Below are 12,577 nucleotides of genomic sequence, written 5' to 3'. Positions count from 1 at the left end.
ACCCCCGACACGCCCCCGACACGCCCCCCTCGGAGAACCCCGGGACTTACGCGAGTCCCGGGGCTCTGCGCGCGCCAGTGAGCCTATGTAAAATAGGCTCACCGGCGCACAGGGCCCTGCTCGCCTAAATCCGCCCGGATTTGGGCGGATTTAGGCGAGCAGGGCTCTGAAAATCCGCCCCATAGTGAGTACTCTTCTACCCTCTGTTATAATCAATGTCACAGTAGCTTTCCCTGACTCTCCCCGCTCCCTTCCTAACTTGCTTCCATGTTCACAGAACTTTCCCCCCTTGGCTACCTGTGAACCATACAGTCCTGCTAACTCCTGGCCCTTCCCACACTCTGCTTCAGTCTGCATGCCATGCTGTGGGATTTTTTTTTTTTAACCAGAGAGCATCGAGGGTCCCAGACTCCTGAAGAGAAGTAGAGAAGAGAGGACTGTCCAGCCAAAAGGAGAACAAACGGACAACCTACTTTGTATCTCCCCCTCCCTAAATGACTGACCCAGTGGGACACAGATTCCCTTGCTGCGCAAGGGCTGGAAGGTAAGTCTCCTTTGAGACTGAACTCCCCAAGTACCATGTGTTTACCAACAGGAATCACTCTTGTAGCAGCAGTCATCCCACCTCCTGCACTTTGGCAAAGGACACAGAGTCACACCAAAAAAGTTATTTTAATGCAAACAGCCTTTTCAAACTCTGTGTAGCTTTATTTGCAAAATGCACAAAGAACACATTGTAATTCATTAATTTATCATTTGTATTGTACTCATAGTTTAAATCTTACAGGAGAAGCTTATCCCTGAAATGTTATTATAACAACAATAAATCCATTTTAAGAGGGCTTTTAACACACTTAATAAACAGACCATTACTTCCCCAGCTCTCTCATACTCGCCAATAAAACCAACCTTCATGCTTTTCCAGAATGTGGACAGTTTCTCCTATTTCCAATACCAAGCCATGGGGTACAGCTCCTCTGAAACTGCAGATCACTGGAATAAAAAAATAAAAAATACTGAAATTTAGCTACTGGTTTCGTGACAAGCAACTTAACTGCAGTTATTCTGAAAGAAAATATTACTCTACGACTGCAACTTTTTTCACATTTCCTATATATATATATATTTTTTTTTTTTTAATCGAAATCCAGAGAAAGTCACAAAATCCTATGAAACTGAAGAGAATTTGTTTCACAGGTACAAAAAGCCTTTCCTTTGATCTGATCAGACCACTGGATTACAATCTAAATTTAGGATTTCATCACACCTGAAAAGGAAGTAGCAGCATTACTCTCTAGGAATGTATCTATGACATGAAACTATGTCCTATGGTAGTTGAAGCAGGTTTATCAAGAAAAATCTGAGACCTGGCATGCCATATTCACAGGGGCCCCATACCCTTCAAATCTATTTTAGCTTTGTTTCCGGCAGACAGAATTATGTTAGTATCAATACAGGTCAAAATACTTTTGCAAAACTAGGCAAACCTATTTTGAAGCCCCGCAGTTTTAAAATATTCAGACAAATAGGAATGCTACTTTTTTTTTTTTTTAATCTAGCTTCAAAATTGTCTGAATTCTTTATTGACAAAATCCAAGTGTTCTTTTAGTAGTTGGCCTTTACTTACCAGTCTTGGAAATTTGACACTCTGTTACGAGTTTCTGGAGATAACCTGTACTTTACGTGCACAGATATTGTATGTAATTTTTTACTCCTTATTTATTTTTCTAAATATTTTTTTGGTAATTCTCATCTACCACTCCAAGCTTGGGGGTCTGTTACAAGTGTATCCGCAGACCTTTTTACTAAACAAAAGTTGTGCAAGCCGTTAGTAAATATATTAACATACCTTGGGCTAACAGCACTGCTCCTCAACAAATGGAGATGGAGGCTAGTTACCACACATTTCAATCCAATATTCAATTCCACTAAATCAAGTTTTCCGTCGATAAGCAGGATAAATTAGCCATAAACATGGGGGGGAGGGGCATCATCCAGTAGCACAAACAAATATCTCTCCAAGCTAGTAGAGCTTTGAACGCTACTGAGCATGTGCACGAACTCCTGCATGGCGTTTCCTCGAGAGTCTTGTCAGTCTTTTTTTGTCAGAGCACAAACACGGACATGTAATCTCTCTCTCCTCACTCGTTTTCCTATTACTTCATTTTTTCTCATTTTTCTGTTGCCTCACTGCCTCAGCAGCACCCCTAACAGCACTTTTCACTACTAGTTAAAAAATAAATAAATGAACACTGCTATGACTTGTATTGTGGATACAACATGCTGACATTTTGAAATATTGTTGGACCACCTTATATTTTCTGTTTCTGTACTGTTATATACTGCTTAATAAATAGGAAACGTAAAAAAAAAAAAAAAACAACCCCACTTTAGGCCGGATTTTAAAAGGCCTGCGTGTGTAAAACCCGGGGTTTACGCGCGTGGCCAGGCCTTGCACGTGCTACACGAATTTTCAAAGGGGTCTGGCCACGCACGTAAACCCTAGCATGCACACAAGTGCCAGACCTCTTCAAAGGAACGGGCCAGGACAGTGCCATTGTATGCTGTCCCGATGACTCGCACACCGGCCAGCTGCCAGCATGCACAACTTACTTCAGCTCCAGCCCTTAACTGGAGCGGACTGGGAGGGAACTGGGAAGGCCCAAATTGCTAAATTTGCAATAGTTGAAAACCCCCCCCCCTTGCGTGCACCGCCCACATATGCGTGCCCGGTCACCTGATTTTATAACATGTTCGTGCCGGCACACGCATGTTATAACATTGGCACATCCATGTGCGTGTGCTGGGAACCACGCACACATGGACACACACGCGCATCTTTTAAAATCTACCGCTTTGTGAGAACTTTCTCCTCAGAGGCAGAAACTTAAGAACTCCTCCAGCCATGTCGAAAAAGAAAAAAACCTATGGTCAGTGGTTTCAAAAATTATATCTGTGGCCAGATAATGTCCATTATGGATGGACATGAACTCTGCTATCACTGTTTACGCCCGGAACATGATCAGGCTAACAGCCAGGACTGTGGACAGATGTTCCCGTGGTCACAATAGTCCAGGGCGGCAAAAATAGAGGCACTGTATCAGTACCAGAAAAGCCATAGCAAATCCTCCTCCCAAAGTGCACACTCTGATGCCTCAAAAGGAAGAGTGTTGTACTCCTCAAATACTCCCCATCAGCTCAAGCTGCAGGGTCAAGCACTGAGGGCTGACATGCATCAAAGTCCAAGCGGTGCCATTCTGAAGAGCTTCCCTCTGCACCAAATAAACAGAAGCATCTAGGAACATCAGCACCATTGATGCATGGAGCGTAAGCGTTGACTGTGTAAAAGAACTCAGACTCCTCTGCATTTGATGCGTTGCAGAAAACACCAGTACACGGTGCCGCGATACAACCGATGTGTGGTGCACCAAAGCACAATGCAAAGAGACATGGGGCGTCCAAGAACAATGCAGCGACGCACCTCACATGACGCATCGAGATAAGGTGCGTCAACTCGTCCAACAAACAATGAATCAAGGCATGGTGCATCGAAACTACCGAAGCAAGACCAGCCAAGTGCCCAATGACGCATTGAGCATTGAAGCATCTAATGCAAACCTCATCAAAATAGCACTGTGTATCAAAACATGGTGCATCGATGCACCAGGCACAAGTCGCTTTGTCGCAATACGATGCATTGGTGCAAATTCTTGACACATCTTTGCACCATGATCAAAGTAGTGTACCATTCTATTCCACACTTCTTCAGTTGATGCCCAAGACACATGAGGTCTCTCCCCACTGATCAGAATGTTCTTCCTCGACATATTCGATTATTTCTTCTTCCAAATGAAGCTCCAAACACTCCAGACCAGCTTACTCCTCTACTTCTAACCAACCAATTGAAGATTATTCAGCCAAATCTAAACATCCTAAGCCTCCATGTCTTCTGGAATCTCACTTTTTGTGCATGGCCTTGCCCAACTCTATCCTGCAAAGGCCAGTTCTGTGATTTCTAGTCAGTTTCTCCAACTACCACCTCCTAGCACCACAGATTTCCAGTCTCACAGTTGCTGTCACAAGGTTTGCATCTGGAAACCCCAGATCCTTTATTTCATTGTTATTCTCTCTTCTAAAAGACATCCCATTGTGGAACAAGAACCCATCCTGGTATCAATGAATGTCATCCCACCTCCCACACCAGCTCAGAGTAACTGACCAAGTGACAGATTGCAAAGGCTTTCTTTGCATCACTTTCTTGGAAATCAACCTCACCTTTACTCATGTCCCATGCTTCCTGTGAATCTCTCATACTGCGATTTCTACATCAACGCCATTGCTGGATCCTCTGATCTGTGGCTCTTTTATCATCGGTTGCAGCAGATTCTTCACATCTGGGAGTTATTTGACGACTTCTCATTTCACCAAGTTTTCCAGCAATCCCACCTCAATCACTGCAAAATTCAGGGCAATCATGGCTAAATTATTTATCTCCAGCAGATTTGCCCAGAAGTTCCTCTGACCCACCTCCAGAGCTGCCTGACCATTCATCTTCTCCCAAGGATCTATCTTATTCCAAATTTCGGTAGAAATTTGGTATGGTCCTCAATGTTAAAGTTTGAAAGGACAAAGATACTCCAACAGAGGTTATGGCTCTGGGCCAGTAGCATTTAAGGAAGATGTTCACAAAAAGCTAGTGGATCTTCCTTTCTTAGGAGGAAATCTCTTCAGAGAAAAACTTCAAGAGACAGTAACAAATTAAGGAGCAAAACGTAGCAATCCAGCCCTTATCTACAGCATTGGATCCTCTGTCTGCACTACAATGACCTGCGTTCTTGTTCAGATGACCTTGCAACCACAGACATCCTTATCACTCCTTCCATCAATATTGTCTGCCTCCTCTGCAACAGCAAAGACAATAGCATCTGCAGCACCCTGGTCAGCCTCGCCAAAGGGAACGCTGACAGACAAAAATTGACCCAACAGATCCAACCAAAACCAGGGCAGAGTTCTTCATCCAAATTCCCCTGAAAACTTCCCACTCTGGTTAGAGAGAGAATCCAGTCCTTCTGGGGCGTGTGGCGCCAAGTCACAGTAGACAAATGGGTTATAAAACTGTGCAGTATGGTTACTACTTACATTTTCCCCCAAACGCCTATTCTTCTGTGTCTCATGCCTTCACGCCCGGATCAGTCACAACCCCTCAGCTTCGTATGGAAAAATCGGATTCTTCTCCAGCAGCGAGCCATAGAACAGGTCCTGACTTCACAAATAGACCATGGATTCTATTCCTGATATTTCCTCATTTCCATTTATTAAAACTTATTAAACGCTTAACACAAAAAGGTCTAGGCGATTTACAACATACATACATAATATCATTAAAACAACAACATGACAAAAGAAAACACCACTCATCAAGTTTCATAGAAACCACAGTCTCAACAATATTATGTAAACACATAATACAATTATAATCATTACCAAGAAATCAGGTGAGATACAGCCCATTATGGACTTGAGACACCTGAACAGCTACCTCTGTCGGAAGAAGTTCAAGATGTATTTCCTCAGCAGCATACTCCGCTTTGTTCGAGCAAGGGATTCGATGTGCCTCACTGGATCTCAAGGATGCCTAAGCGCATCTATCTGTCCATCCTTTCTTTTGGCATAACCTTTGCTTTAAGCTGGATTCTACTCATCATGAGTACAAGGTGCTCCTGTTTGGCCTATCGGCCACTGCCAGGATCTTCACCGAGTGCCTTGATGACGTAACGACTCACCTAAGGCATCCCATATGGACGACTGGCTCATAACAGCATCCTTCTGAGAGTGAGTCTTACAAGCTCTCTACACCATGATACATTTACTATAGACTCTCGGATTCTTGATAAACTTCCAGAAATCTACACTGATTCTGTCCAAATGAACCCAGTTCTTGAAAGCATGGATAGATTCCTTGCAAGAGAGCATTCCTGCCTTCTGACAGAGCTCAAATGCTGCATTGCTTAATTCAACATCTCCTTCCATTCAACACTGCACAGCCCATTAAACATTAGTCATCCTCAGCCACATGGCAACAGCAATTCACATAGTCTTCGCCTCCCTATCCATCATCTTCAGTGGGCTTGTGCAATCAATGGTATCAACTCACTCAGGCCCTGAACTTGGCAATCTCATTATCTCAACTATTGAAACAGGAGCTTCACTGGTAGCTCCTTCCACATGTCCTTCAAGACAAAACTCCCCTTTGATATCTTCCCTATCGAGTCACCTTAGTGATATGCCTTCACCAAAGGTTGGGGAGCACATACCATGTACTTTCGGACTCAGGACACCTGGTCTCCTGAAAAGAGTCATCTTCAAATCAATCTTCTTGAACTCAGAGCTATCAAGAATTGACGCTGCATATTTACACATCTCCTGTACAGAAAAGCATCTTAATGCAAACAGACAACCAGATTGCCATGTTTTCTGATAACAAGGGAGAAACCAGCTCTTGGCAGCTCTGCAATCGATCATCATACCAACCTTCAAACCACTTACCTTTCAGGGAAATACAATACTTTAGTGAACCACCTCAGCAGAGTGTTTACGCCTCACAAATGGTCGATCAGACAATTCATAACAGACTATCTCCAAGTTGTGGAATCATCCATCCATAGAACTGTTTAAGAATGAATGCAATTGGAAGCCATCAATTTCGCTCCATTCTTCTCAGCAAACTTAGAATTGCTTTGGTCACCCTCTTAATAGACTGGGGACAAAGCCTCATGTATGCTTTTCCTCTCCTGCCTCTAATAGCAATAACAGAAGCTGCTTCAAGACCAAGCCTCCATGATTCTCACAGCTCCAGCATGGCCCACCCAAATCTGAAATGTGTATCTCATTTGTCTTTCACAACATTCTCCAATTCACCTCAAAGTATATCCTCATCTGCTTTCTCAAGAAGACTGTAAAAGTTGCTTCATCCAAATCTGAAATCCTTTAACCTCACAGCATGAATGTTGAGTGCTTGATAATAGCAGACCTATCCTTGCCTAAATCTATCAAAGATAGTTCTCTCAGTTCACAAGTCTTCAATCAGGTACAACTATGCCTTTAAGTGGAGCAGTTATTCAACTTGGTTCATCACAAATAGCCTCAACCCATTCTCCTGTGAGCCGTGACACCTTCTCTCCTATTTGTATTTCTTAGCGGATTCTGACCTACCTATGCCATCTGTAAGACTACCTCTTAGCACCATATCGGCCTATTATGTAACAGTCAATGATAAGCCTGTATCCTCTGTTTACAAAATTGATGAAAAAGTTATGCCAGTAAAAACTCCAGTTCATAAACTGACAGTCCCATGAGATCTCAACCCATGAGATTTGGACCTTGCCCAGTTGATGAAAGCCCCCTATGAGCCTATGGCGACTGTGTCCTAGAAGTACCTTTCATGGAAGATGATCTTCCTAGTGCTGTAACCTCAGCACACAGAGTGAGTTACAAGATCTTGTTACTATCCAGCTTATAAAAAATTATTTCACACACATCCAACATTTCTGACACAAATGGTATAAGCTTTCCACATCAATCAGTCCGAGGTTTTGCCAATGTTTTTTTCCATGGCCACATGCTCATAAGGGTGAAAAGAACCTCCATACCTTAGAATGAAAACAAGCTCTGGCCTATTATAAAAGGATAACTCAGCCATATCATCAGGTTTCACAGCTCTTCATATCCTTTGATTCTAATTGACTGGGTGCTCATCTCAAAGTGCTCCCTGACCAACTAGATAGGTGACTGCATTCAGCACTGAGCGGCACAGGAGTGGAGAAGCAACTTAATGATTAGAGCAGCAGGCTGCAAACTAAGGAAGCCAAGGTTCAAATCCCACTGCCACTTCTTGTGACTTTGGGCAATTTACTTTACCCTCTTCTGCCTCTTCTGCCTCAAGGGTGATGCATTAAGCAATGTCCACAATATTTAGCACAACCCGGAACAGATTCCTTCCCCAATTACAATGAGCTTCTTTGCATGAGATTTGCATGCATGGATTTTGCAAATCCATACAAAGCAACACATGCATAGGCAATCTGATGTAAATAAATTAGTGTAGTAGACTTAGAACGTAGTCAATCATGTTAATTTAACTACAACCCCTGAGAAAACTCTGATTTAACGCAGGAGACCCTAATGCAGGTCCCAATGTTCCCACGTTAGATTTAAAGGACCCAACTAAAAAAAAAAAAAGTGTCAAATAGGCTATGCATTGTGGGGTGGGGTGGGGTGGGGTGGGTCAAATCTGACCTTCCCTTCCTCACCCCGGAGCCGCCATTCAAGGCGGTTCCAATAAGTTTACAAAAATAAGCCAGTAGTCATGTGAAGGCAATGATGCCCCTCCCCCCAACCAAATCAGCAAAATTGGCCAAAGGTACCCTCCACATCCTCCCTTTCAAACAAAAAATTGGCTACAGTTCCACCCCCCAGCACCCCCCCCCCACCCAAATTCCAAAATTAAAGACCTCATTGGTCTATAATGGTCCCCCTACCCCCACAAACCCATCAAATCCAAAAGATTGTTGATCTATACTCCTCCAACACCCTGTTACCTCGAAATCTCAAAATTCGGCAAGAGAAAGGGTCCTGGACATCCCCTAGCCCTGGGTCCAGTCAGCACCATTGTCCAAAATGGCCCTGACCTGACCTCAGTCATGAGGGTGAGAGCTGATGCCCAAATCTTACCAAAGTCACGCTGTCAGCACCATTTTAGAAAATGGCATTGTCTGGGCCTGGGGGCACCCCTGGGCCCTCTCTCTTGTTGGATTTTGGAATTTTGAGGTAATGGGGTCCACATTTTAGACTTGGTGGGTCCATAGGGAAGGGGGGAGAGCTATAGACCAATGAGGTCTTTTTAATTTTGGAGGTTACAAGATTACAAGTACCAGGGGAGATTTGTGGCCAGTTTTTTGTTTGAAAGGGGAGAGGGGGGTAGCTTTGGCCAACTTGTTGATTGGGCTGGATTGGAGAGAGGGGCCCCATCATCGTCAGGTTTGACCCACACACAATGTGTGGCCTTTTTACAATTTTTTTTTTTAAGGCAATGGCAATCCTGACTTTGTAGGCCCAACATCACATGTAAAGGGTCCATCACATGTTTTTCTGCAAGACAAAATGCAGCAATACAGCCACAATGTTTTTTCAGGGAAGAAGACCATTATAGCGACTACCCTCCACCCGCAATGGTGGAGCCCCTCCTGCAAAAATACATCATGGCTTGATGCATCCAGGCCTTAGATTGCAAGCCCTCTGAGGATAGGGAAATACCCACACTACCTGACTGAAATCTGCTTTGAAGTGCCTAAAAAGTGGAATATAAATCAAATTAAAAAACAAATAAATTGCTACACATCAGCAGGACTTGATCTTGCCAATACAGTAAAAGCTTATCAAGTCAAAGCCATGGCCTCCTCCATTGCAAACTTGCGACAAGTACCCCTCAAAGATATCTGCTTGGCTGCCATTTGGTCATCAGTGCATACCTTTACATTCCACTACTGTCTAGACAAGCAATCAACGTCAGACAATACCTTTGGGTAGGCAGTGGTGCACAACATACTTTCACAGTAGTCTGCTCTCCACGGTGGAGTCCGGGTTGCTTTTTAGTAATGCTCTGCTGTAACCCTCAGCTTGGAATGCCCCACATATCGTGGCTAATTCAGCCTGCTTACTGACGGAAAAAGCAAGTTTGCTTACCATACCTGGTGTTTTCCATAGATAGCAGGATCAATTAGCCATAAGCTACCCATCCTCCTCCCTGGAGAGTCATCTACATGGCTAGTTAGCTCTGGAACAGACTGAGGAGGCTCTCGAGGCAACACTCACACAAGTTCCTGCACATGCTCAGAAGATCTCAAAGTTCTACTAGCTTGGAGAAATGAGCCCTTTCGGTGCTGCCAGCTGACATCACCCACATATCATGGCTAATTAATTTGCTATCTATGGAAAACAAATTTTCTTTACACATCTGGGATGTAAAGGGGTTAATGATCTACAAATTCTGCCTAGCAGGAATGTCATATACCCTTAGTTTATACAACTATATACCGCTTTGTTTGCTTTATTGATTGCAGTTTTTCTATTTTATTTTTTTTTTAGAAATGGCAGGCTGGTGCACAGGACTGGAAAGAGTTAATAGATCATGAGCCCGACTGTAGTACATTAGAGACAATGGGACACCAATAAAGAGATAAGGCAATTCCCTGAATTTTTCTTTTGATTTGTAATTTATAAAGGTGCAACAGGAATCAAGCCAAAACAGTTTATCTGGAGGCTTTCAATTCCTAGTTTCTGCAAGACACATTGTTCACATTTTTCAAATTAGGAAACCTTGAATATATGAACATTCATGAGGGTGGGGGAGGGAAAGGGAAACACTTGATACTAAACAATAAAAATGTCTGAATGCTAAAAACCAGCTGCATATTGAGCATAACTGTAAGAAGCTGAAAGCTAGCTAAATTGAAATCAATAGAGGCATTACAAGTTTCCTACAACAGGCAGCAGTAAAACCATACATCACTACAGTATACTGAAAATTTTCAGGGTTCACCACTGTAGTTTGCCAATTTTACTTCATGGACTATTTGAACAAAAGAAAGCAGACATTTATCATATCAATTTCTCATTTAAAGACATGCAGAGTTTTCTAGTAGTTGTATTTGGTCCTGGAGAAAACGGGAGTCTTTATAAATTTTACCTTTTAAGAGAGTCAATAAGGAAGAAGGGACCTTCATGGCCACAAAACCAATGTACTATGACATACTTTTGTATACACCAACATTTTTTGTTAAATATAAAAACCTATAAAGATTCCATTTACAGCAGGGTTGCCAACTGGCTCCAATTCTCCTGGCCAGGTTGATCCAGTTCTGGCTTTACTCCACTACATATCCAGAATTGTGGTTCCAATTTGCCTAGGAATAGCAGGACTACAAAACCATGCCTTATCAACCTGACTTGCAGAAATGAAACTTATTGAAAAAGCAAAGATACTAACCTATAAACCCAGGGTTTCTCTGTAATCCAAATGACTATAGGAAGAAAAAAAATAACAAAAATAGATAGCAGAATAAAATCAGCCACAATGAGTGGGTGATATCATCTAATAGCACCAGCCACCCTCTCTTGCAGATCAGAAAGTGTTTACCTGCTTTGTGATCCCCTCTGTCCCTTTCAGACTTAAGCTTAATTTTGGTAGGAGACTTTTCAGGGAGACGGTGGGTAATAAGCATATAGCTGATTTATTCTGTCTATAGAGAACTCCCAATGTAGAAAAATATTACTTTCTCCACTGACAAACAGGATGAAATCAGCCATAACATATAGGGAGGACCAAGCTAAAGGTTGACTTGTAGGAGCAAGAAATTATAGCAACCCAGACCCCACCCAATGGAGAGTGGACTACTAGGTGAACAGGCTGCGCAGAATTCCTTATCCAGTCTCTTTAGGGCATACTGTTGAAATAGCAGTGGGATGTGAAGGTGTAACTAGAACACCCAGCAGCTTTGCAGATGTCTTCAATGGAAATGACCTCCCCACCCCCACCCCCCCAGATGAGCCACTGAGGTAGCCATGGCTCTCACTTGAGCCTTGGCAGAATCTTTGTGATCCAGTAAGAGCATAGTATTGCACTATATAGTCCACTACCCGAGACAACAGAGTTCTTTTGGCTGCTGCCTTCTCCCATCTTTTGAAATCAAAATACATGAACAGGTGAGTAGCTAGATGGTTAGGTTGAATTCTCTAAGTAACAAGCTATGATTCTCTTACAGACCAAGGAGTGAAAAGGCCATGCTCCTTTGTATACATGTGGCTTTGGGAAGAAAGTATGCATTTCAATTGCTTGGTTTATATGGAATGCAAATACTACTTTCAGAAGAAATTTAGGGCCAATTTGAAGAATGACTCTGTTGTGAAAGACATGAAGGTTTGGCAAATAAGAGACCACAGCCTGTAATTTGCTCACTCTAAATGCCAAAAGGCACAAGGAATAACTTTCCAGGTGAGAAATTTCAGATCCACGAACTCCAGAGGTTTGAAAGGGAGTTTCTTGAACTGAGCCGGTACCACATTGAGGTCCCATTATTCTAGTCACGTTCTGACTAGAGGCCTGGTATGCTATAGCCCATTCTTGAACGCAGATACTAAAGGGTGGAGCAAGGTAGGAGATCCATTCACCTGCTGGCGATAGGCCACAGTGGCACAGAGATGCACCATGACAGAAATAGTGCTGAGTCCAAATGACTACAGGAAGAAAAGATATTTGAGAAGATACCTCAGAGCACATGTAAAGGGATCCAGAAGACTGCATTCACACCATCTCTTCCATGTGAAACTGTAAGATCTCCTGGTGGAAACTTTTCTAGCATCAGGGCCAAGGGGGTTTGAACCCATAGCCCTGGAAGATGCAGGCTTGGAGCCATGGATGCTGCTGAGTCATGGGGGAGTCTGAAGCTAGTTATCCTCTTCATCCAAGGCAGGGGCTGAAAGCTCTCCATTGCACCAGCATTGGATATGCCCTAAACTGAAG

At 43.1% G+C, this 12,577-nt stretch overlaps 1 protein-coding gene across 3 annotated transcripts in view; it reads right to left on the bottom strand.

The window, feature by feature from the left end:
- The window catches only part of DOCK3 (dedicator of cytokinesis 3), a 1,203,328-nt gene that overhangs the window by 1,064,822 nt on the left and 125,929 nt on the right, over window positions 1-12,577 (bottom strand). For all 3 annotated transcript variants that reach the window (XM_029599541.1, XM_029599543.1, XM_029599542.1), the window contains exon 2: window positions 910-993. In XM_029599541.1, coding sequence (XP_029455401.1) covers window positions 910-993 — 84 coding nt within the window. The remainder of the gene's footprint in view (window positions 1-909; window positions 994-12,577) is intronic.

Source organism: Rhinatrema bivittatum, chromosome 4 (genome assembly GCF_901001135.1).
Source record: "Rhinatrema bivittatum chromosome 4, aRhiBiv1.1, whole genome shotgun sequence".
NCBI lineage: Eukaryota > Metazoa > Chordata > Amphibia > Gymnophiona > Rhinatrematidae > Rhinatrema > Rhinatrema bivittatum.
The sequence above is the reverse complement of the archived record's forward strand: the minus strand, read 5'-3'. Positions and strand labels throughout refer to the sequence as shown.